Source organism: Neofelis nebulosa, chromosome 14 (genome assembly GCF_028018385.1).
Source record: "Neofelis nebulosa isolate mNeoNeb1 chromosome 14, mNeoNeb1.pri, whole genome shotgun sequence".
In the NCBI taxonomy this organism is placed as follows: domain Eukaryota; kingdom Metazoa; phylum Chordata; class Mammalia; order Carnivora; family Felidae; genus Neofelis; species Neofelis nebulosa.
In genome coordinates, this window is record NC_080795.1 from 19,090,402 (window position 1) to 19,118,060 (window position 27,659).

The window sequence follows — 27,659 nt, forward strand, 5'->3', positions numbered from 1 at the left end:
AAGCTTTAATAAAATTTTAATGAAGAAAATAAAATAAAATACATCTATTATTTGTGGTAGGGGTTGTTATACCACTATCATTTATGTTAATTTGCTGCTCATTTGTTTAAAGATTTATTTTTGCATGTAAAAAAGAATAATTTTAACTGTGAAAGAACAGATCTCACAAAACTCATAGTGATAGTTATCACAAGATCTAAGAAGCCTCTTAGAGCCAAAATATGATTAATTTTCCTTGCAAATAAATCAAGTGAATTTTGTCTTCCTTATTTGTTTTATTAGCTTATTAAGTAGCATATATATAATAAAATAACAAACTAAAAATCTTATAACCCCTTTGTTCCATCAAAATATGTGTATTTCTTAATGTTTACCAAATGATTTTATACCTTAAAAGTAAAATTAAAAAAAAAAACAACTTTGTGGAAATATTTTTTACTTTTTCTTTTTAAAATGAATCAAATGAGGGGCTCCTGGGTGGCTCAGTCTGGTTAAGCATGTGACTTTGGCTCAGGTCATGATCTCACGGTTTGAGTTTGAGCCCTGTGTTGGGCTGAGAGCTCAGAACCTAGAGCCTGCTTCAGATTCTGTGTTTCCCTCTCTCTCTGCTCCTCCCCTCCCACTCGTTCTTCCTCTTTCTCTCTCTCTCTCAAAAATAAAACATAAAAAAAAAAAATAAGATAAAATAAAATAAAATGAATCAAATTAGGTAAGAACCAAAGTTGCCCAAATTAGATATCCCCGGCCTTAATTTTCAAATCCTTAATTTTAGGAAAGACTCATTAAACAGACGATTAATGTCAACAGTTCAGTTATTATCTCAGTGGTTATAGAATTGTTTTCTCTTCTGTACCAGGTTTTCCTGCTGAGTCAGGTCCGGGAGCAGCTGTTTTTGTAGCAACTTGGCTAAACTTAATCAACATTTTTTGAATGCCTACCTTGTTCAAGGAACCATGGTACTAACTGAACCATTCTGAACCATGGTACTTAAGAAAAAAATAAGACTTCATCTAGGATGTGGTCTCATGAGCCAAATGTGATAAATACTTCAATGACTATGATTCAAAACTGGCCTGATACTGTTCATTGTTCTGGACCCACTTTAAGTCATTTTTTTATTTTAATTATTTTAAATAAGTTGTTTTCCTTTTTTTAAAGTTTTTTTTAAGTTTATTTATTTATTTTGAGGGAGAGAGAGAGAGAGCATGAGTGGGGGAGATGAGGAGAGAAAATCTCAAACAGGCTTTGCACCACCAGCACGGAGCCTGATGCAGGGCTCGAACTCACAAACCTGAGCCAAAACCAAGAGTCGGACGCTTAACTGACTGAGCCACCAGGCATCCCTAATCTATTTTTATTATTAATGAAAAACATTTATACTAATATTTTAGCCAATTATCCTAATATGTGAATAGGTGCTTAAAAATAAGCCAATATTCTAATTACTAGGGGATAAATAGGTGACTGAAAAGAACGCTGTCCAGGGTAAATGTTTCTGCTTAGGATAAAGGAACCTGAATTACTCTATCACAACTGATCAACAAGCACACTTTGAAAGAGGCTTCATAAAGACACAAAATCAAATCCCTTTCTAACAGCTTTAATTCAGCAAAATAAAACCAGAAGAGAAAATGAAATGCCCTTATGAAACATTTAACAATGCAAAGCAGAAATTTTAGGTAGGAGTTACCTAATAATTTAGAAATAATGGAAAGTTCAGAAATTATAGAAAATAATAATCTAGATATTAGATAATCAAAGAAGGCCCTTATATACCTTTATTTTATAATATAAATTTATATAAAAGACACCCATTTTTTCCACATGTCAGTACAAAACTACTATATTTAGTCTCAAAAATGCATGATTTTATTTAAAAAAAATTTTAAACCTCCACTAAAAACTGCCTTTAAATCTAAATACCAAGTTATCCAACACAGGAGAAATGTAAAATTTTCCTCGGTTCAATGGTTCAAGAAAATAGGTGGATTTAGGGAGTTTATATTGGAAAAGAATAAATGGAGCTATGCATATTTGAAGGGCAGTCCCATGGAAGAAAAAATATACTTATTTTTGTCCCTCCAAAAAAGCAGTACTGGCAATAAACTAAAGGACACACAGGCTTTGCTTCTACTTAAGGACAGTTGGAACAACTGGAGCGGTAGAAAAATGAGAAGGTCTGACTCCCAGCAAGTGTGAGTGCTTGATTGCTTGAAATAGAAACAGATACTAAATAACTCTCTAGTGGAAGGTCTGCGGGCAATAGGATGACCTGGTAGGCAGAGCCTTCAGAACTGTGAGAAGTACATTTCTGTTGTTTGTAAGCCATGAGTTGGTGGTAGTTTATTATAACAGCCTGAATGGACTGAGGCAGTACTGTAGCCATCTTCCTCAGGTCTGATTAGAGCTCTGAACGAGCTTGAATTCGTACATCTATTGCTTGTCGAGCCAGTTCCTCCAGTCCGACCAGGTGGGAGCCTTCGTGGATCGGCAAGGTCTTTTAGAGTTCCCAGGAAGAGACGCAAACCACTAGTTGGAGTGATGGAGCTTTACTTCAAGGTGAATTATCATCTCAGGACGCTGTCCATTTAGGTCCCCTTTTCCCAACACTGGGATGGGTTTCTGCCTCCCCAAAGAATTGAGAAAGATGCTTTTCATTGTTGAGGACAAGTAACATGAGCTTGATAGCCTGCCTACCTCCATTCACTGAGCAATCGTGCCTCCCAGATAGACGGTATGATCTGACTGCCTTGGCACCATTCATGACGGTGAAGCTTCTGTATAGACAGTACACTGCCGTTCTCCCTAGTCAGCAGGCGTCTCTTCTGTCTTGTCTTTCATAATCTCCTGACTAGGTTCAGTGGCCCTGTTATGTTAGGTAGACTTAGCACTAGGACTCCAGTGCTCTAAGGGGCTCTAAGGCTGTTTTGCTTTGCTCCTCTTGATACTAAACAGAAAGAGAAACAAAGAAGCAAAAAACTGTGACATATACAAGTTTAAAACATGGGTAGAGATCAAAATGACATATTTGATCAATCTGGAAAGAGGTTTCAGCTTCAGAAAGAAAATGTATCTCCCAAGAGCTTTTAAGTTTTTATTGTAGTGCAAAATCAGAATCTATACATAGCTTTTTGAACTATTACAAGAAAAAAATAGATGGTAGTTCTACAACCATAAAAAAAGATGTTATGGATATTATTTTTTCATACCCAGCTTTGGGGAAACTTTTCACATTCAAATTATGAAAATAATCAATAAGCATTAGAAGTGCACAGAGACATTTGTACAAGCCAGCAAGTGGCTGAGTGTAGCCATAGTCCGTGTTACTTGCAGATAGCAGGGGCAGACATGGAGTGCCACTGTGCTTACCTTCAGGACTGTTTTAAAGGTTGGCTAATGTCTTTAAATTGACTTTTTAAAGCAAACTAAAAAAAATCCCCATAAAAACAGTAAGCATTTTGTGTAACATCCAAAGGAGGGGGGCTTTGTTTATTTCTCTGTTTCTTTCATCTGCTTTATTTCATTTGTTTCTACTTCCTGTTTCTTTCACCATCTGAATGAAGTTCCGTGGGACCAACCAAATATTTGTTTATTTTAAAATGTTCAATGAGCTCATAAAAATAGAGCGTGATGGGGTTTTCTTCTGAGAATCAATGTGTGTCACTGTTGGCCTGGGATATGTCTGCTTCATGGCAAAGATAAAACACAAGATTACCAGTCAAGAAGAGGAAGAAAATTGGAGAGGGCCTAAATACGTTCTCTGTAAAATGACTCCACATCGCAGAAAGACAATTTTTGATAGACATAACTAGGATTAGGGGCCAGTTTGGGTAGGTATTGGCATTGCAAAAAAATTCAAGTTGTAAAAAATATTCATATACTCTATAGAGGAGCATATTGTTCTAAGTAAGAGATAACCATTTAGATACCTTGCCATTCTCCTTTCTCCAAAGTCATGAATCATCATTACATCTTTCTACTGTTGTCTAAGTTTAGACTTGAACAGGTGGAACTGATTCTGTCTGATTGGCCAACTTTAGTCTGTGACATTATATGTGATTTCTGAGAATGATTTTTAAATTAGCGGAATAGTTAGCCTTTAATGTATAACCAATAGTAATAAGAAACACTCAATGTGCAAATCGAGTTTATTTCTTTAAAATGCTTATCCAATTTTGTTTACCTTTCTGGAAGAATTTTAGAAAAAAAGGAAGCATTATAGCCTGTTTGTAAAAAAAAAAAATTAAAAATTCATATGATAAAAGGAAAACAGTGTTAATGTTGAATTCAGCAAAATAAGTGATAACAATTTAGAGTAATTACTCTTGTTATGTATTATTTACTATATCGCATTAACTGTGTATGCTATTGAAATACAACAGTTAAAATGAGAATATGATCATTTATGTAAATTATATACTTATCAAATATCTTGTTTTAGTAAATCTCAAAAATTCAGTAATTTGTACCAGTCGTTTTATTATTATAGCCTTTTGAAACTAAGGTACTATATAAGTGACATAGTAAACACTTTTCTGGATGAAAATGATCTCTAATAATGGAAGTGGTGAGAGAGTCCATGAATGAATACACATATATTTAACGTGTGAATCTATTGTTATCCCAAACTTTCCACTCTATCCTTTATTTATTTTATTTTCCACAGCCAGAGCTCCTCTCTATCACTTTCATTGCAGTTAACATGAAGAGTTCAGAGGCATAAAGAGTTCAGATTAAATTCAATAGCCTGTTAAATTCTCCAAGCGCAATGGTCAGGAAAAAAGGTGGGGAGGGACACATAAAGGATGTAGCAGTTCAGAATCAGAACTGACATTTACCAAATAGCTAAGACTCAAACCTCCTATGTCTGTAAAGTGCTAGAAGAGGTGATCAATGCAGTCTAAGTTCCCTGTGAATGAATTCAGCCAAACTGATCAATTCAATGGCCTCATATGTAATATTAAAACAAATATGTACATTGAAGCATGGATTTGGAAATTGCTTCCAAAGCAGGGTATCCCTTGCTCCAATAGCATTTTGAAGCTATGGTTGATACGAAGTACCAGCTGTGTACCATCCGCCACTTGAGGCATTCGGAAAGATTTCTGATCCCCACAAACACCTCCTCCAAGTGCGTGCTTTTTAGCCTTATTTTGCAGAAGTTCAAAGGGACTCAGTCACCTGCTTGAGGTCAAAAGGCTAGTAAGTAGGACAGGTGGAATTTTAACCTTGCTGAGACTTGAAAGCCCCAATTCTTGCTACTATATAGTGCTGCCTCCTAGTTTTAAAGCAATCAAACTGTTGGTCTTATTTTGGAATTAGGCATATTTTTCAAATAATTTATTGTACTACCTAGGTCCATTTTGGGGATAAAAGGCTAAGGGGGTGGATTCAGGAATGTTATTCATAAGAAATTGAAAACCTGCTTGTCAGGTTACAAAAGTACAAATAGAGCAGACATAAATTTTTGCCCATGTTATTCAGATGAAATACTTATCCTGTTTTTGTAGGTTATGAGCTTTGTGACTTAGATGTTATATTAGAAATGTAGAACCAATGTAGTAATAACTTCAACCTGAGATGTCAGTTATTTAGATATCTGTTTTCTAGCTATGTTTTAAGATAAAATTATTTAGTTGCTCTTGTAGAATGAAGACCCTACAAGCATCATGAATTTTATGGGTATCTTGATTCTAGTTATAACAGTGCTTCATATCAGGGGCCTTCTTTCCAGCTGTTAGTGAGTTTATTTAAAGTTCAAATTCTATTTAAGTTTCTTCGCATAAATATTAGCTTGTCAAAAGAATATTTAGATGCTCTAGTTGAATGTTTGTGTCTCCTCAAAATTCATATGTTGAATCCTACCCCTCAAGGTGATGGTATTAGGAGGTGGTGATGAGGTCATGAACCCTTATTTTCAGATTGAGTTGCTATGATTTGATAATTGATTCAATGAAATAATGTTTCATCTTATTAGTTGAGCCTGTGAAAACAAGAACAGTGTGTAGTTAAGGCCTTGAACCTCAGAGTCTAACAGTGTCCCAGTTTTGCTACTTACTTGCTGAGCGTCATTGAGCAAGTTAATTCCCAGCGACTTGCATACTGGAGTGTTACACCTCCCACGCTGCTGTCGATGACTTTTAACATTCATTTAGGAAGGAGGTACAAATTGGGAAGAGGCAACCACAAGAGTGGAGGAATGTTGCGATGTACAAGATGCTATTTTGTTGTTGAAATGAATAATCTCCCTCAATACAAGCAATATCTCCAAACATCTACTCATTTCCTAAGTAGATGGCCCTGAAATTCCAATTTTTATAAGCCTGTTTTTTTAAGTGCCCCTAACTAAAGTTTTGTTTGTTTGTTTTATTTTACTGGGTATTTCCTAAGGGCTATACTTTTGGACATAGGATAGCAACTGTTTCATCACCAAATTAATTATGTAAGAAAAGCAGATGCCTTAAAAAATCTTAGGAAAATAAGAATAGGTCTTAAGTGCATTTGGCATTTTTTCCTTTCGGAACATTAAAACAAGGTGTTTGACAGAATGACACATGATAAAAACATGTTATTCAAGTGATTTGATATATGATGATTGGTTGAGAAAGGATTCTTGTCTAAATGCTGCCTCTCTGGATGAAATGATTATAGAAATTGCTGTGATAGGGGCGCCTGGGTGGCGCAGTCGGTTAAGTGTCCGACTTCAGCCAGGTCACGATCTCGCGGTCTGTGAGTTCGAGCCCCGCGTCAGGCTCTGGGCTGATGGCTCAGAGCCTGGAGCCTGTTTCCGATTCTGTGTCTCCCTCTCTCTCTGCCCCTCCCCCGTTCATGCTCTGTCTCTCTCTGTCCCAAAAATAAATAAAAAACGTTGAAAAAAAAAAATTTAAAAAAAAAAAAAAAAAAAAAGAAATTGCTGTGATAGAAAACCATGAGTTCCTCAGCTTTATTTATGTAATTCCTTAGTTTTTATATGTAATGCATATATATACAACCATGAATACCAAGCATAATGTGAAAATGGTAAATTTTGAAGGCATTCTAGCATATAGTCTTGCTTAAATACACTTTTTAATGATTTTAATCCTGCTCACACTTGAAAGACCCAATTCTTGCTACTATATAGTGCTGCCTCCTAGTTTTAAAGCTAAGTTGTTGGTCCTATTTTGGAATTAGACATAATTTTCTTTCTTTTTTTTTTTTAACGTTTTTATTTATTTTTGAGACAGGGAGAGACAGTGCATGAACAGGGAAGGGTCAGAGAGAGGGAGACACAGAATCCGAAACAGGCTCCAGGCTCCCAGCTGTCAGCACAGAGCCCGACGCGGGGCTCAAACTCACAGACCGCAAGATCATGACCTGAGCCGAAGTCGGCCGCTTAACAGACTGAGCCACCCAGGCGCCCCAGAATTAGACATAATTTTCAAATAGCAATAGCACTGTTGGACTTTATTTTGTTGTCATAATATGGGAAGATTGATTTAAATGACTCTTCCTATTTTTTTCCTCATTTTTGTTTCCATATTGACAAAAGATGGGGTATCTTATGTAAGAAATAGGAACAAAAGTGAAAAATTATATTTCATATCATTATCTATATCTGAAAGATTCTTATTTATTCACTTGCTTGACATTCTGGACCTCCCTAGACACTTTGTAGTAAAATTGAAATTGCAATTACTTTCAATTATTTGTTATGCTAATTATCTTTATAATTGGGTCACAATTCCTGAATGGCCTGCATAAGTCATATCAAATGTATAATTATATTAATTTTATCTCTATTAATGTCTTTTATTAATTAGTTCCATAATCACTGAACAGTTAATTAGCCTTACTAATATAAAATAAATATTTTAGAAACAAATCAGACTAGAGATATTATTACTGTTAAAACAAAGAATACTGTCATTAAATTCTGAATTTTCTGATGACATTTCACAATAAAAATCAAAATTTTTAGAGTATGTATTTATTTTCAATTACAAACATTAGTGCTCAAACCAGAGCATGAAATTCTCCAAAAGAAAAGCCAATAATTTTGATATCAATGCACTATAAACAAATTCGGTGATCATTGCAAGAGATCAATCGATATGCACATTGGAAAAAATAAATTCTAGACTAAGATAGTTGTATTTTACAAAACAGTATTTATATTCCCTAGTAAGTCACTGAATGTATTTCTTCTTGTAGAGTATTATGCCAGAAGATGAATTTTCCTAGTATATTTATGCCTTATTGGCTTTTCCAATTATGCAGACATTTGTATTCAGTGTTGTTCCTTCCTAAGAATTTTAAAAAGATTGTTAATAAAAGAATGCCTTTATCTTTTCTGTTCTAATCTCTTCAAGGATGCCACATACTTAACATTTTCTAAATGGATCTTGTTTGCCAGATCACCAACTTGCTTGTCAGAAAATTTTATTATGCTGCCCAAATACTAATAAATATGGCAGCTTAATATTGAGTCATTTGAAAAACATTTATTATCGAAGGTTATATTTATTTCACAGGGTTATGCTAAAAACAAACTTAAGCCAAGCTTTCTGTCCCACAACAGGCTTAAAACATAGAAAAGATCTCAAACTTGGAGACAGTGCTAAAGTAAGACTGACTCAATTAGCGATTGTTTATTGCCTGTTGTGGGTGCATCAGTGCTACATTAAAGCATGGAGGAAAGGGGAATCGTGTTTGTATGCTTAAATGTCTTGTATTCTACTGTCCTTTATTGGAACATGGAGAGTTACCTTTATGGGGAAGTCAGATCATAAAATCCCCAGTTGGTACAGCCTTTCTGTTTGATGTAGAAGTTCTCTAAGCTCACCTTTCTTAGGCTATAACCTTAATACACAGTGGTTTCAGATTTCCAAGTGAATCTTCTCAGATTTTCCCTGTCCTCTTTCCACCAACCCTCCTAAGTAGATGGAACTTGGTAGGGTTTGCTAGGACTTCCTTTATTTACTCCTCCCCAAAATGTACAACATTATCAAGAAGGATTGCTATGAGGCAGCCCATGGTTCATTCCTTAATGCTGGTTCCATGACTACTGGCAATTTCTCAGGTTGTGATACTGCACATCACTGGCAATGTTTTCTCAGTTGCCATCAGCAGATAGAGCCCTACTAAAACATTACCTCTCTCTGATAGAAAGTAATACCACTCATGATTTGGGAATTTCAGTATACCTCATAATTCTGCTAGTTACCGCAACTGAATTCCAATTATTCCAAATTTTGTGTAACGGGAAAAGCAAAGAAAGGAACATAAGCCATCTGACTAAGGCAGCAAGACACATTATCTCTCCCAGTGCTATAGCATGAAAAAGTCTGACAGTGTTGAGTTTGTTTTTAACTACCAGAGAATGGGAGAGAGAATGGCTACATACAGAAGGACTCAGCAATCTCACAGATGCTTCCAGGGGATCTGGGAAAGAAGGGTGGTCTTCTATCAGGTACATATGTGAGGCAGGCTTCTGTTTTAGTACCGTAAGGGGTCCCTGATTAAAGGAAGGAATGGCTAAGGAAGGAACAAAAGTTTTGGCAGTTTTCCAAAAGGGTGTTTTGGCTCCCCACACAATCCCATTTTTCAACCTGTTAGAAATCAGCACTTTAAAAAGACCTCTTACAGCTGCTCCTGAGCCAGATGCCTGCTGACCTGGCAATTCTCTGAGTTAGGCTAAGTACACAGCATCCTGAGCTCAAGAGGAATCTGACTCGGATTTTTAACCCATTGAGATGGAATCATACATACTTGGGAATAAAATGTAGAGGTCAGCTAAAAAAGTCAATACTTAGCAATTTACAGAAAGAAAATACTAACATCCTCTGGTAGATCTCTCTCTATTTTTGGTGTTCTAGTCATGGCAACATACTATGACCGCCATGAGAATGGATGGGAAAAATCCATCTCCTTGCACAGCTGTGAAAAAAGGAGGCACTACAGAGGCACTTCCCTGGCCATGAGTATCAGCATTACCTGGGAATTTAGTAGAAATGCAAATCCTTGGGCTATATGCCAGACCTTCTGAATCAGAAACTCTATGGGTGGATCCCAGCAATCAGTGTTTTATGTCCTCTAAGGGATTCTAATGTATACTAAAAATTGAGAACCACTGGTCTACAATGTCAAGTAAGCGCCTATTTCTATTTAGATAGATTTTTAAAAGTGTCCTAAGAATGATGGCAGACGCTGAAAGGATACCTCCACTTTGCCAGATTATCGACATGAAATCAGGTTAAAAATGTACATGATGCTTTGCTGGAGGAAGCTTGAGGATTTCGATGCCCAGGGCTGCCTCTAGCTCAGGCATTCTGTGTTTGGCTGCTTTCTCTTGAAGTTTCTTTAGCTCCACGCAGTCTGGCAATTTGATCTTAATCCTTTCTCATGACCACCTCAGATTCAGGAAGGTTGGAATGCCACAAGTGTCGCCCTTTGTGACGTAATCATCTGGCCAAGGTATGTGAGTCAGTGGCCCACGTTCTGGTCATATCTGCCTTGGTCCTAAAGCGTGCTAAGAATCAGTCCTGCTCCATGCCTGATCTTCTCTACCTTACTTTGTGTTGACAGTTTTACCTTTGAGCTGAGATAAAGCAGAAGAGATTGAAAACATAACATCTTTTTCCATGTGTGCTTTCCTTAGATTTAGCTTTAAAATTCTTAAGCCTCTGCCAGGAGAGTAATTAGCAGCCCAGATAAGAGGCCACCTATGGCAGCTCTATGTCTGCAAGGGGCCCTGCAGGAGAGAAGGATGATTTTCATTAGAGAGTTACAGATAGTTTGCAGGCCCATATCTCACTCTCAGGAGATAGGAAGTTAAAAGGAAAATTTAGCAGGAAAGAGAGTGGCTTTTTATCTCTGTGTTACCATCAATCACTATATTTCAGAGGTTCATGATCAGACACACTTGCGAATGAGGGAGAATTTAAAAACCAATATTCAAGGAAAGCCCTCTGGTGAAGGAGGAGGTTATTCTACTCCATTCTGCTCTTAGGAAAAAGTTGCTTCATCTTGATGCATTGTTACTTATCTTCAGGTGACCTCAACAGCAATAGATGAATGCTGGAAGGAAGATTTTTAAAATGAATATGCTACAATAAGAAGGGAAATCGAGGTGCTGGAAGTAGGATTTGCTGGAGGCTCTGGAAAGTGGATCTGTGTTGAGGGTACGGAGAATGCTGCTAAGGAATCTGAGAGATGACATGAAAGGGCCAGAGTCAAAGTGAGCAGACATTCACTAGAGGGTCAAACGAGAATGGCCAGGGGAGGGAGAGGCCGAGGTGGTGTCAGTGGGTTTGGAAAGGAGTGTGGGAGGAAGAATGTCCAGATAATTTCCTGAATTATTCCCGGAACTGGGGCTGAGTGAGGAGGGCAGGAAAGTTCTATAGAGCAGCCACTCTAGGATAGGAAAAGAATTAAAATAAGTATTTAGTGAATTCAGATAAATGCCATTTAAATTACATAGCTATTTCGAAGGGGCACAAATGTAAATGAATATGCCATAGTGTCCCCATAGTGTCAGCAGTCTCAGGCCTGATCTCTGACTTCAGGAAAGCTTGCTTGCAAAGGATTTAGATCATGCAAATACCATGCAGGTCTTATGCCAGATTGCGGGCTCAGGGCTCAGTGGAGAGCTTTGTCTTTGAAGCTCTCCCAATAAATTTTTGGTGTTGATGACAATTTTGGCTTTTTTAAGACTTCAAAATTGAGTGAGTGACAATAAGTTGTTAGAATTTTTCTCAAAAAATAATCCTGGAGAAACATACTGGTATCCTAAAACGGAGTATTAACACTCACAAGGAGACTTAGAAATAACTCAATCACTGATATTATGAAAGAGGCTTTGTGAATTAAAAGCAGACTTTGGAAGGGGAAGATAAGTTAATTTCTAGCCATTTAAAGAAAATGGTTCAAAAGTTTTTAAAACTAAAACTGTTTATTGTGGTTCACTTGCTCCAATTGACATTTATTATGATATGTTATTTATTTTCTAGTGAAACAGAATATCTTATTCTTCAAAACAGCTGCCCTAACTAGCAGTATATCATAGTCTGAAGTTCTCTGTAGAGGTTTTAGAATCCAGAAAGGGCAAGCCTCACTCCACAGCTCCATCCAGTCTTTTCAGCGTCTCCACATGGATATCCAGCCACCTCTCTACACCTCTACCTCCGTGTCTAAAATGCATTTTAAACTTACCATGTCCCCGATGAAATTCCACTTAATCCCCACCAAGTTTGCTTTCCCCTCAGTTTTCCTTAACTCAGCAAATGGTGACATGATGATTTCAGTTGCTCAGGACAGAAAAATGACATTGTTTATACTTCTCTCTCTTTCCCTCACTCTCTCTCTCTCGCTTTCTCTCTCTCTCTCTGACACACACACACACACACACACACACACACACACACCTAATTTATCATGTACTCCATTGGCTCCAGCTATAGAATTTATCCACAATCAGTCCACTTCTTACCATCTCCACTATTGCCGCCCTTGGGGAAGCTCAACTCTCAACAAAATTGGTGGAATAGGCTCCTCAAGAATTTCTCTGCTTTCATGCTTCTCCCCTACAGTCTATGCTCAACCAAGCACATCCTTCTCAAAGTGTACGTCTGATCACATCACTCTGATTCCCACTGGCTTCCATTTTCATCATGGAAGAGGACTAGATATTTCAGCATCAACGTTCTAGATGACACAGTAGAAAGTCCTACTCCATCCAGCTCCAGCTATTCCCTATATCCCAGCTATATCCTCTGGGATATAGCTATTCCCAGCTATATCCTCTGTCAACATATCCTCCTAATCCCCTCCTCCTTCACTCTGCTTCAGTCCTTGGCCTCAGGACATTTGTGTGTACTATTTCCTCTCCCTGTGATGTTCTTTCCCAGACATCTATTTGCTTACTCCCTGACCTCTTCAAATTTTGGGTCAAATATTACTCACAAGTGAGGCCTTTCCTTTCCTTGACACACAATATAAAATTGTATAGTACTCTTTCTCCAGACCTTCTCTACATGCCTTCCTGGCTTTACTTTTTTTTTTTTTCATTTCTGGCTTTACTTTTACATCCCCCATTTTGAACCAGATTTCTTACCAACACTTGATTCTGTGTATTTCACTTGTTTATCCACCATCTTTAGTCAGTAGAATGAAAGCTTCATGAGGATGGGAATTTGGTTGGCCATGTTTGCTGCTTCACCGCCTGCCCCCACCCCCAGCCCCCCCAGTACCTGGCACTCTCATAGACCCTCCTTACTTCATGCTGTTGATCTTCTGCTTTGGGGTTATTGCAAACATTTCCCAAATGGTCTTTTAGATTTCACCAGTCCAAAGATGAATATTATTTTGTCAGTGCAGCTTTGGTCATATTAGGCATATAATCAAAACTTTCAAAGGTTTCCTACTATGTTGTCTAATTTCTCCTGTTTGGTGTGCAAGATCTCATATGAATCCATTTTATAACCTAGATGTGCTGTTTGTTGCTCTCAAAATACTTCTTTCACTGAAGCAATCAGTCAGTTGTTTTTATACTTGGTGTTCTCTCTCTGTCATTATGTACTTTATTGCCTTCCTTCCCATCCCCGAAGGGCCCTTCTTTTTCCAAAGTAAATATAGTCTAAATATAGTCTATTATCTCACTGCTCTTTATCTGGAACACTCCTCTCTCTCTCTCTCTCTCTCTCTCTCTCTCTCTCTCTCTCTCTTTACCTAATCAAACTTTTGCTTTTTCAAAGCTCAGTTCAAGTACCACCTATTCCATTAATGTTTCTTCAGTTAATCCTGATTTTTTTTTATCATTTCCTCTGAACTATATATACAGGCCAGAACTGTTAGCTTGGCACTTAATATCATGCATACCATAGTGTATTCAGTTTGGTTCAAAGAAACATTTAGTAAGTGTCTATTCTAGTTAGATACTGCTTTCTTCCAGAAAGTATTCAGGAAAGATTAAAATATATAATATATTGCATGATAAAATAAAAACAGAAGGATGAGTGCTCATGAATTTGAATGTCTTCTAGGCCAAAATGAGAAAGTAAGAATTCACTTATTTGAATCTTCTCTCCTCACATCACATAGTTCAATCGGATTGACAATACCAGAGATTTAAAGGAAAGGAAAATATGTCTCCTTTTTGAGTGTTTTGGATTTTTTTAAGTATAAAAAAGAAGTGGCACTAATCATCTCTCTTCTCCCACTGCTTACACTATTCAAAACTTCCTCATCTGAATGGAAATGGCTTGGAGGAGAGTGTTTCTACTGACCATTTTGGACTGGGACTGGACTGCTACTTGGCCCCATTTTTGGTTTCCTTGCTTCTTCTTATAGAATTAGACATTGGGATCAGCCAAATCTCAAAACATCCCCAAACAAGCAAAATTTGAACCAATACTGTATCTACCAATCTCCTGAGTGAGCTTCAATCTTCTTTCTATTGACTGGTACATTGTTCTTAAATCTACCTTATAAGACCCGGGAACTTTTTGATAACATATACTTAACAAATATCTATTGATCATATGCATGTGGTACCATGATAGGCTCTGTGATAGGCATTACAACAGTCTCTGAGGATGCTCTTTTTCATGGCTTAGTTCACTGCTAAGACTGACTCAATGGAAGCTGGTTGTTGACTCACAAACTTGGAGAAAGAGTTTACTTATATTTATAATAGCCTTTCCTTCAGTCAGGTCTCAGTGGTAAATATAAAATTAAATCTGGTTGATTTATCTTAAACCCAAACACATTTACTGTCGTTATCTGCCCCACTTGTATGCCATTTCAAATACCTCTTATTAGCAACTGTATCTGCACATGTTTCTAATTGTGGCAGCCAGCTTTGTGCAGGTGTAACCCTCAGCATCTCATTTTCGCTAGTATCTTTTATGTCTTATTTCCTGCCTTGGGATGGCCAGTGAGGATCACTCACAACCAAGTTATGTGCAGTTTAAAAGTTCAGGGTTATCAAAGCTCATAGACCACCCTTGACCAGGAACCTATGGATAAATTCTTTACCTTTTCATACTTCAAATGGACACGTTTCATAAGAATCCTCAGAATTCTTGTGGGATTATGCAGAAGCTGCCTATACAGGGGCTGGCTCAATAACCCATCCTTATATTGGCTTTCTCTCCTTTTGTGTTTTACTCCCATGTCCTTCAATCCTGCCGCCCAGATCATACAAACACTTGCACATAAGCCTCTGTCTCATGCTCTGCATTAGGGTTAACTAGGCTAAGAGCTGCTTAACCCTAAATATACACAGGATATTTTTACCTCTTTTCAAGAAAATATAACTCTATTATCATATTCTATAGAAAATTCCTCATATATATAGGGTGAGCTCTATCTTCCTGTCATTATCTCCAAGGTGAACTAATCACTAGTTAAGAAATATCTTTTAGAGCTTACAATGTATCAAGTTCAACCTAAGCTAGGTTTTAGGGACAGGAAAATAAAATTCCTGCCTTTAAGACTTGGAATTTATTGACAAACAGACATCTGAACAGACAATTAAAATATAGTAAAGAAAAAGCCATGGTAAAGATGTGCATAGGTGCTAAGACTTCTGGAAGAAAAGCTTCTGAAAAGATAAGAATCTAGAATGAAAAAGTAGGATTAAGCCAAAAGTAAAATGGGGGAAAGTAAGTCACATAAGAGATAATTAAAAGCAGTGGTGTTTATGGAGTATAAAATAAAAGAAGAATTTGCAGAGATAGGTAGGAGTTGTGTGATAGAGAAACTCAAATGACTTGATAAGGAAGCCATAACTCATCTTGCAGGTGATGAAAATCCAGTAAAAATGGTAGTTCTTAAACTTTTTTGAGCCAAGGATTATTTTGAAAATCTGGTTGAAGTTATTGTCTCCCTGTCCAAAAAGAGCACATCTGCCAAAAACTTTTCATTCCATTTCTTATGAATTATTGTGATTCTCATAAAACCTGCCCACAAATCCTCTAAAAATACTAATGTTAAGATCTCTTGCACTAAAATACTTAAACCATTAGAGTAATATGGTTGGGTTTGTTTTGAGTATGCTGGTAGCCATATGGAGAATGGATTCTTGGAGGGCCAGTTTCTAAGTATGACTATCTGTGAGGACACGATATAATAATCTAGGCAAATCAAAATAAGCAACAATACTATAGTAATGTATAAAGAAGTGATGGATTCAGGACATCGCCTTAGGAGGTGTAATTAGCAACACTGCAACTGATTAGCCGTGTGGGATGCAAAACAGGGTGATGATGAAAATTAGTTTGCTTTTGGATATGTTGCCTTTGACATGCTCATGGTGCATCCAAGTAAAATGTCCTTACAAAAATTTGAGCTGAGGATTCTAGATAAAGATTTGGAAACTAGCGATCTCTATGTGGCTAAAACCATGAGTAGATGAGCTGATTCAGGGAGGTGGTGTAAAAAAGAGTGGGAAAAGAGGGTTCATACAAAGCACAGTTGAAAGTTAAATAAAAACAAGGTGTGAAAAGCTCCTGTTTTATACGACAATTAGAAGGTTAGAGAGTCATTTCATTTCAGAATGGTAGAGACACAAACCAGATTAAAATAAGTTGAGGGATGAATGAAAACGGTGGAAGCAAAGATGCTGAATGAAGAATATTTAGGGAGGTTGGCTCAAAGAAGGATGACCAAGAAAAAGCAGCTGTTAAATGTTTGGGATAACTATGGGAGGGATTTTGTTTTGTGTTTGTTTGTTTTTTAAGGCTGAAAGACAAATGAGCTTGCTTCTATGCTGTGGGAAATGAACAGTGGAGATGAACAGAATCAATTGTAGTGGATAAAATAAATTAAGGTCCAAGAGGGGACCTTGGGACCCCTTGGGATTCAAGGATTCAAATCACCAGTCTAAGTGGATGGTCTAAGCCTTACACAAGAGAGAGAGCCCCTCACCCTTTGTGAATTGGCAAAGTGGTAAATACTGGTTGGGGTGAAGGTAATTCTGTAGGTGCTGTGTGAGGGAGAGTAGCAGATCTTTATTCCTTAACATACAGTTTTTCTAGGTGACCTAAAAAAGAGGTTATAGTTTTGTAAAGATTTTGAAAGGAATGGAAGACAGACAACCGAGAAGACCAAGTTTAAAGTTGGGGACCATTGACTTGTAACTCACCAATTCTAGAGTGTCCGATTTTCTCCAGCATTGCCCCAGGTGCACATGTATAGGAAAATGATGGATTAATACAAATTAGGGTCTGGTTGGTCAGTAATGACAGGAGGATGTAGGTTCATGGGAACTGAGGACCACAAGTCCCAGCTGCGTAGCGCAGAACTGGAGTCAGGAGAGGCCAGATACCTTGGAGAAAATAGAAACTGGAGACCTGTATTTGATTGAAGAGAAAGTGTGAAGGATAGCGAGTTTGTAAAAAAGCCTGAAAGAGGCGAGAGTTTGTCGTTAGAAAACAGAACATTGGGTTTAAATATTGCTGATACGGACCAATTTGGGGTTGTCTGTCCTTGGGCTAGGGAAGGTGAAGTAGAAGGAAAGATCTCCAGATTTGAAATAAGGGATTTGAAATTAGTGGGTAGATACACAAGAACATGAAAAGCATTCAAGATAATAGTGACTTGAGTTGAAGAAGAAAAGTTTGAGTCTGAGCAAAGTCTTTACAGGGAGAAAGAAGGAAGGTTAATATTTCAAATTCTGTGTTATCTGAGGTCAAGGGATTAGGCAGTCTCCTTTGGAGAGGAGGCGCTGTCATGGTCTTAGAGGAAAAAAGGGATTTAATGTTCTGAGAAGACAAAAGGGTTTTGATGATGACAAGAAGGAGCAGGAAGCATTTTGTTTAGGGACTGAGAATGCAGAAGAGTGTTTCATATGGAAAAGGTTTTAGAAAGCAGAGAAAAGACTTGGGAGTATAAGTAAAACTCTTGTAGTGTAAAGAAAAAACAGATTGAACTTTTATTAAGACTGTATTTCCCGGACTTGCCCACATAACCCTTGTTTGCATAGTGCCTATTAACCTCTTACAGAAGTAGTGCTGTGTGGATTACAGCTCGGGAAACATTGGCAGAGCGCTCAAGGATAGCAGGGCTGCGAAGCATTCCACAATGCAATTGCTGCCAAATCACGGTAAATCCACCTCTTAAGGTATCTGGAGGGCAGTGTTTGGACAAAGATGAGCCAGCTCCAAGGCCACCCGGTTTGTTAGGTTGTTTGCATGGCCATTTATCTTTTCGACTCAGCAAAATTGAAGTCTGTGAAATCAGGGTCATTTGTAATTTATTTACATCTCTACAACATTAGGTTTATTACGGAGTATGTTAATAAATACTAAATATTTTTATGGAAGCTTTCAATAAGCAAAAAAAAAAAATTACAACTTAGTTTTTATTTTTTGCTTCTTTCTGCCTTTGTTGGATATTTATTTTCCGTTTAGGTTTTTTGAGATACCTAAATTGAGATACCTAGATGTGTTGACGTTCATTGCCAATTTTGAATGATAAATTTTACTTATACCTTTCATATCACTTGTTTCTACATACTTTCTCTCTTTGAAACTTTGATGAAATGGTCCTAGATAAAGAAAATGCAGAAAAGAATATTTGATATTGTAGATCAGTAAAGTATTTAATATTGGAAATAAACAAAATAAGAAGAGATAACGGGCAGATTTGACATGTAGTTAAATCGTTCATTTAAAAGTGATGCTGCTCTTTTGAAGTAAAATTTAAAACCTTAATTCAAAGTAAAGTCAATCAAAAAATATAAATTCACATATATTTGATCAAAAAGTGTTATGACTCTCAGGAAATTACCCTTGATAATTCTTTAGTTAGCTTATGTAATACAGTAAATATGGTTTTGTGTATAAAAGGTAATATGTGAGTATTACTGTGTACTATATACAAAAATGTACAAAATTTAATACTGAAAAAAATGAAAATATAATTTATAATATTTATAATTACACAAAAGATAAAGAGTCATACATATATGCTTTAAATTGCAAAAGTAAAATGCAAATTATTTTGTGATTCCACTGTGGTATATAAAAGCAAAGATGTAAAATAGTTGAAAAGTTGAACTTTTGAGCATGGTGCAGGTGTGAATTGTACTTAAGTTTGTATTTTTAAAAATAGTAATGCTATTTGTTATGCCTTTATTAATAGCCTCCCGTGAGGGCACTTACCAGTAGCTCAATGCAAGAAAAAAGTAAGGCACTGATAGAAACTTCCAATCTCTGGATTATTTGATACATTATCCTCCAACATTAGCAGACCTTATTCTTAGGACAGAGTTCCAACAATGATGGATAACCACTCTTCTGATAGAGTGGTTTCATAGTATAATATAAATCCAGACTGTTTGAATTAGGTATTGCTAGTCTCACTATAGAAAGGTGCATACAGAAGCTCAGAAATATATTGCCCTGAAAGTATCCATGGGTCTTCCCTTCCTGAAGACCCAGCGTCTTGGAGAACCCCGGGCAGTCATACGTATTAGGAATCTTCACTGCCAGTGTTGAGACTTACCTTGATGTGCAGGCCTTTAAGCTCAAGTTTGGTTAATGTGGAGAACTGTGTTTGATAAGCTGCTATGTAGAAACCCTCTTCTGCCCCTGGACCCAGAAGCCAGGAGAGTACTCTGTGTGGGACTCTTGCTCTTCTTCCACTCACTTCCCTGTTGTAGTTTCAGTGAAAACATTTGCTTACAAACCTTCCTCCAGTGAGGCTGAGAAAAAAAGCAGATTCTGCCTACACTAATCTTGCCATGAACATAGGAGAAAAGATGATGAAAGACTTCTCCTTAAAGGTTAGAAAAGCAAAAACACTATATGACAAATGCTTTAGTAAAACTTTAATTCCCTTGTGAGGAAGCAAGTCTGATTTTAAGTTTAGAAGCGATGTCCTCATAGTATATAGTTCACATTTCACAATTCAACACTATTTGAGGTTTCAATGACCATTTTTAATTATTTAGGCTTCAAGGAGATAACCTGGCAGAAAGGACAGAAGAGACGTCACAAGTACTTCTTTCTCCAGATGAAATAGTCCCAGATTCTTTGGGTAAGTTTTAAATCCAACAATATTTACTGTAACTTTAGTGGCACTTGAAGATAAGAAGAAAGAAAGAAAGAAAGAAAGAAAGAAAGAAAGAAAGAAAGAAAGAAAGAAAGAAAGAAAGAAAGAAAGAAAGAAAGAAAGAAGCTAAAACCAAAGATCTCACCCCACACCAAATCATGGTAATGGCCATTCACATGTCCACCATTCCCTCAGGCTGTGTGCATCAGGAGGTTAAGGGCAAAGGAGAAAGGAAGCAGGATGTGTGGATTCTGAGGAGCAGCCTCTTAATGTCTGTGCCTGTTTTAGGTACAAACAGGTCAACTATATGTTGGCTACTCACCAAATTTTGTCCCTAATTTCAGCTTGCTTTTGTAATGTACATTGCTTATTCTCATTTTCACATCATTGAACCCTTCAGCCTTGCCTGCCAGAATGTCAACATCATACTTGGTTTTCCTCCCTCTGTCTCAGCCCTATATTAAGTTGGCCTCGAATCATGTCAGTGTTACCTCAGAATTCCCCCTCCAAGCCAGCCTCCTCCTCATTTCCCCTGACACTGCCTAGTCTGTGTTTTCGTCCTCTTCCTCTGCCAAGGGTAACAAACCTGTAAGTAGGCACTCCTTGTACTATCTTATCTCTTTTTAGTTCATTAGCTTTCTAAACATGAAGATGCTTATTTCATTCTATTTTCTATGGGACAAAATTCAAACTCCTTCACACAGGATATTAAGATCATGTCAGGGCACTTCAAAATGTTGCCTGAATAAGTAAATAAGTAGTGTAATGCCACGACAATGACGTCTAAGATAAATCACTGCATCATTATTCAGTATTCTAACTCGATGCAGTTGTTAAATCCAATTGGGCTAGTTAGAAAAGAGACTATAGAAAAATATTTTCCTTACATTTGGATAGAGAAGGACATATTAAAGAAGATGGGGAAACATGGGATACAGGAGTGCTGATGCATAGGGGCACTTGTACCCCAATGTTTATAGCAGCACTTTCAACAATAGCCAGATTATGGAAAGAGCCTAAATGTCCATCAACTGGTGAATGGATAAAGAAGTTGTGGTTTATATACACAATGGAATACTACGTGGCAATGAGAAAGAATGAAATATGGCCTTTTGTAGCAACGTGGATGGAACTGGAGAGTGTTATGCTAAGTGAAATAAGTCATACAGAGAAAGACAGATACCTTATGTTTTCACTCTTATGTAGATCCTGAGAAACTTAACAGAAGACCATGGGGGAGGGGAAGGAAAAATAAAAAGTTTAGAGAGGGAGGGAGCCAAAGCATAAGAGACTCTTTTTTTAAATGTTTATTTTTATTTTTTTTTTTTTTATTTTTTTGAGAGAGAGAGAGAGAGAGAGAAGGTGGGGGTGGGCAGCAGAGAGAGGGAGACACAGAATCGGAAACAGGCTCCAGGCTCCGAGCCATCAGCCCAGAGCCTGACGCGGGGCTCGAACTCACGGACCGGACCGCGAGATCGTGACCTGGCTGAAGTCGGACGCTTAACCGACTGCGCCACCCAGGCGCCCCAAGAGACTCTTAAAAACTGAGAACAAACTGAGGATTGATGGGGGGTGGGAGGGATGGGAGGATGGGTGCTGGGTACTGAGGAAGGCACCTGTTGGGATGAGCACTGGATGTTGTATGGAAACCAATTTGGCAATAAATTTCATATTTAAAAAAAAAAAGAATAAGGTGGGAAAAAATCCCTTAACATTAAAAACAGTATTTTAATTCAACTAGAGTGTTAAGAATTCCTGTTCATCAAGAGATGTCTGAAATAAGTAAATTGATAAGCCATAAAATAGCAAAATATACTTACAACATATTTGTCACTGATTAAAGATTAATATTTAGAATACATAAACAATGTGCAATTTAATAAAGATCAACAAACCAATAGAAAAATAAGCAGCAGATACGAATAGATATTTCACAGAAGAGGAAACACAATGGCCAATGAGCAGAAAAATGCTTGACTACTTTAGTAATCAAGGAAAGGCAAATTAAGACCATAGAAGGATGCTGTTTTACAATCTTTGGCTTGATGTTAATTAGGAAATCTGGCAAAGGCAAGTGCTGGTGAAGACAGAGATCAAAGGAAACTCATACACTATAGGTGGGGTATAAACAATTTTGGAAACAGTTTTCCATTATTTTAAAATCTTGAATATTCATATACTCTAAAGCTCAGAAACTCTACTTCTGGGTGAATATCCTTGAGAAACAAGTCTCCTGTACCATAAAATGTGAATAAACTTTGTTGATATGCTGGTGGACAGGAAAATGGATACACTGTGGAATTATTGCATTATAGGAAACTGCATTTCAAGTACACACATAGGATGAATGAAATCAGAAGTGTGCTGGTAAATGTTAACACAGCTTTCTTTGGAAAGAAAGCCCTGATTTGTAGAGATTGATGCTTTCGATGATGTAAATACTCTCACCATATCTGATTTAAAGCAACTGATCTGAAAATGACAGTGGGTCTTTCAATTCAGTATGGGCAAGTCACAGCTCTCAATTGAACAAGTCTTAAAAGCATAATATTGATTGAACAAAAGTAAGTCATAGAATGCATTTTTGTAAAGCTCAAAACTAGCAAATCTAATTAATATCTTCTTTAGGAAAATATACATAAGTGATAAAACTATATTTAAAGAAGGGAATTAAAGACTCAAGATGATGGATGTCCTCAAGGGATAAGGGAAACAAGGAGATGGGATAAGGAAGGTGCTCACAGGTATATGTAGGTTGCTGGAAATGTTCTAATTCTTAAGTTAGGAGGTGGTTTGAGGTGTTTAGCACTGTGCTTTGTAACCTAAATATACTATATATATATAGTATATAAATATACTATATATATATATATATATATATATATATACACACACACACACATATATATATATATATATATATATATATATATATATATATGGTATACAATTGGCCCTTGAACAATGTGGGTATTTGGGGTGCCAATCCCCTGAACAGGCAAAAATCTGAATATAACTTTTGAGTCCCTAAAAACTTAACTGCTAATAGACTACTGCTGATCAGAAGTCTTACCGATAATATAAACAGTTAACACATATTTTATACGTTGTATGTATTATATACTATATTCTTATAGTAAAGTAAGCTAGAGAAAAGAAAATGTTAAGAAAGTCATAAGAAAAATACATTTATGGTACCGCACTGTATTTATTGAAAGAAATCCTGTGCAAGGGGACCCATACAGTTGAAACTCATGTTGTCCAAAGGTCAACTGTATATACTTTTTTACATGTCAAATATTAACAACATTAAACATTAAAAAACAAAAAAACAGGGGCGCCTGGGTGGCTCAGTTGGTTGAGCATCCGACCTCAGCTCAGGTCATGATCTCACGGTCCATGGGTTCGAGCCCCACATCAGGCTCTGTGCTGACAGCTCAGAGCCTGGAGCCTGTTTCAGATTCTGTGTGTCTCTCTCTCTCTCTGACCCTCCCCCGTTCATGCTCTGTCTCTCTCTGTCTCAAAAATAAATAAACATTGGGGCGCCTGGGTGGCGCAGTCGGTTAAGCGTCCGACTTCAGCCAGGTCACGATCTCGCGGTCCGTGAGTTCGAGCCCCGCGTCAGGCTCTGGGCTGATGGCTCGGAGCCTGGAGCCTGTTTCCGATTCTGTGTCTCCCTCTCTCTCTGCCCCTCCCCCGTTCATGCTCTGTCTCTCTCTGTCCCAAAAATAAATAAAAAATGTTGAAAAAAAAATAAATAAATAAATAAATAAATAAACATTAAAAAAATTAACAAAAAACAAAAAAACAAAGTATTGTGGAACATAAACCAATGTGAAGGTAGCACAATGCAGGAAATGATAATAGTTTCTCTATACCTAAATCTCTTGCAGTACTGATGAGATTACACACTACCATGATAGACCTTTAACACTGACAGTGAAAGTTGAACAATGTGGTGGTACTAGGAACATGGAGGACCCAGGTTGGCCATTTGGTGACACTGTAGTTTTTGGAGTGTCTGGCTTGTTCTCACTGGTAGTCTTGCATGTGTACCTTTACGTAAGCCATCCTTTCCTGATTCATAGTAAGTTCTTTCTCCTTCCCTCTGCCTATTCAGATCCTATGTTCTAAGATCATGTCAAGTCTCCCTGGTGCCTAGCCCCCACCAATGTTGTTTGTTTGTTTGTTTGTTTTCTTTTTCCTTAATAGTTTTTTTAATTACTTCTTGTGTTTTCTTCTCACTCGATTGGATTATATGCTTCTTGAGGTCCTCTTGTGTTCCCCATTATGCCTGTATAAAACTAGACACAAAACAGATATTACTTAATTACTGGCTTTTTAATTTTATCAAAACCACTGAAATCCACTAATCCACCAAGGAGATATATATCCTTCTACAATCACATTTGCATAATAACTGAGTATTGTAGGGATTTAATTTTTTTTGGAAAATTTAACGATGCATCATCACTAATATGTGGTTGATTATACCTATTTGCATCCACTGGAGGAAAAATATTCATTAAGTTCCTTTCTTGAATTTCTCACACCCTGAATTTTTCACATTCAAATATTCGTAGACCTAATCAGCAAATGACAAAATATAAGTTTCTGATTCAGTACACTCTTTTTCACTTAAGTTAGATCATTAGATTCAGTTATTAAATATTTTTGGCATTATCCAAATGTGCTGATGTGATTTTTATGTGAACTGTACATCCAAATTGAGCTTGGCTCAGTAAACATACATATTTTTATGTGTAGGTATAACTTTCTGCATAAAAAACCTGTTGTGACATAAAACAGGAAGAGTAAAAATAATGAGAGGAAGAAGTTGGATATACCTAAACATTGTGATAAACTCTACAGATTTCTAGGTTCCTGCCTGCATGCCCAGTCAACCACATTGGCTAAGATTCTATTCTGAGTGCTGCCAGATACTCTTAGATTTTGAAAAAAATTACTTTATCTTCCTATCCTTTGGCTTCTTCTTCTCTAAAATGAAAAGACAAGACAAACTCTCTAATATTGGGAAACTTAGGTACTCATTTCCCCCTCCATGTGATTGAAAAAAGCTCAAAGTTCATTGTTTGTATTTTGAAAATCATTTATACTTTATTAGTAAGTAAGTAAGTATACTTTTATACAGAAGTTGTTCTGGAGCAGACAGAGCAAAAAAGCTTGCACATATGTACCCACCAATTATTGTTAATAACCAGTGAGCTCAGAACACTTAAAAAATAGAGTATGCTCCTCCATGCATTAAATGCTAAGATTTTATTTTCATGATGTCTATTGTCCCTACTGGTATATTAGACTGATATTTTGGCACTGGATTTGGACTATTTACAAGGGTCCTTTCAACTCAATACTGTTTAGTATGGTCAGATATATAAATTTGCAAATATTGTGGTAGCACTTCATAATTGTTCCTCTAAACTAAGTTGAATGGACCTCTCTATATTGTAGATCTCACTGGATATGGCACCAATAACCAGGAAGAATTCAACCAAAACAAGAACAGAACAGAATGTAAAACCAAAGAAAGCTACCACTACCTTCCCTTTATAAATACTAATTTCTCTTTAAAAAATTAATCCTGTAAAGGTATTCAAATATATTCTGAGAGAGATAGTCATAGAAAATTATCTTGCTCAACTTGTTTTGAAAGCATGAAGTTGAATACCTGGCACAGAGGTATTTATTGAATTTAAATGAATATACAAATACACAAATAAGTGGATGAATGAATTGATTAGTACATACATGCATCAAAAATCAAACAGAATGACAATACTCTTTAAAATTAACTCACTGAGAAGAACTTCAGAACTCACTTATAGTGTGGTATTTCTAAATTTAAAAATCAACAAATTCACAAGAGGGTTGGTTTTCTTTTTCAGTATATGAAATAATTTGCTTTGTAATATTGAATAGAACATTTTAATATTATTTACTAAGTCAATATTCTACTTACATAATAATTTCAACACATAAGTGAAACAAAAATTAGTGAGTAAATACCAAAATTACACTATTATTTGCTCTCACAGTTATGTAGAATATAATTCATCTTTGCAGGACTTAAATTATGCTAATTTATACATTCTAATTTAAATAATCTACCTACTGTCACCCTTACAACTGGGTTTTAGTAGATAGAGGTTCAAGTACTCATCATAAATGAATTAATATTTTTGAACTTGGTGGAATTCTCATCATCTATGTTGATTTTATCAACAAAAATTTGCTTCTTTTTTATGTCATTGTTCTGTTTGGAAGGGCGGTAGATAACATTTTAAAATTCATCTACAACTGGAGAAAATATGTCATTCTCCCAAAGTTAGTTTTATGTTGGAAAGAATTATGTGTTCTAAAATGAAATCTACATTTACATCTAGATAAACTATGTGCATTGGGATTTAGTAATTTTTCTTCTTGAACCTAAAACTCTGAATTATTGGAGACAGAGCTCCATGGTTCAAAAGCTATGATTATGGATTTGTGCTAAGCTTTCCATGGTCTCCCTGGTCTTAGGTGACCGTTAAGGGTTTGAAGGATTTAATGCTCTGATATTTTTCCCAGAGTGCACATTTTATGCAGCAGACAAAATCTGCCTGCATATGTATGTGAATCTAAAGGAAAGTCTTTAGGGAATCATGGCTCTTTCAAATATTAATAAATATAAGAAATCAATTTTACAAGTTTCCAGTGATTTAAAATACCCTCCTCTTAACTGATTTTTAAAATTTGAATAGAAGGTTATTAAAACACAAAGTCTTTCTAATGCTCCACATATCTATACTTATTGCAGAATTATTTATAACCCTTAGAATTCCTTGTTATCATTAACTTAACTCAGCAGATATATGGGAAGGCTTGCCATCATTTTATTCGTGTATTTGAAAGCCAATACTCACTCCTCAAGGCGAGTCAGGCTAAGTAATTACAACTTCTCACTTGATACTTAAAATGGAAAACCCACCACCCTTTAATAGTATGTGCCTTTCTCCAAACTTTTCATAATTTGCCATCCCATTTAATAAGGAGAACGCAAATCTGTGCTTAAGTATAGCACCGATATATTTTGGCTTAAATATAGCCAAAAATAAGGGGAGAAAAGATAGTTGGTAGATAAAACAAACAAATATAAAATTATAAGACAGAAAATGGACATTAAATAAAAGTTCCAACAATGAGCTGAATCATCCACCAAAAGAAAGCTCACTCTAACATAACTGTCGCTGTTATACATTTTTGATTTCATTGTGCCATTCTAAATTAGAAATACGGAACATTTTTCGTATGTTGTCTTTAAGCTAAATAAATAACATTCTACACTTTATTCTAGCTCACAGACACTACAATTTTTCAATAACCAATTCAGTCATTTTAATATCCTTCTCATAATAGGTTCATGTATCACAGTGTTAGTAGCAATATGTGACAATAATATATTCATTCTTTTTGTAAAAAATAGATTCTTTACCAGGGACTGAAGAAGCACTAATGGAAGAGGGGGAAGAATCTGAGAAAGCGTCTAAATTGACAGGACCTGTAAGTACACTCATTTTCTTACTTTTTTTTTAATTCCTAAAACTAATGTATATTACCAATAG

General features: G+C 36.5%; 1 protein-coding gene across 1 annotated transcript in view; it reads left to right on the forward strand.

Annotated features, from left to right (window-relative positions):
* C14H8orf34 (chromosome 14 C8orf34 homolog) overlaps positions 1-27,659 on the forward strand; it is a 407,132-nt gene that overhangs the window by 291,488 nt on the left and 87,985 nt on the right. The window contains 2 exon segments of the mRNA XM_058699771.1: positions 19,937-20,022; positions 27,521-27,597. Of these exon segments, the coding sequence (XP_058555754.1) occupies positions 19,937-20,022; positions 27,521-27,597 (163 nt within the window).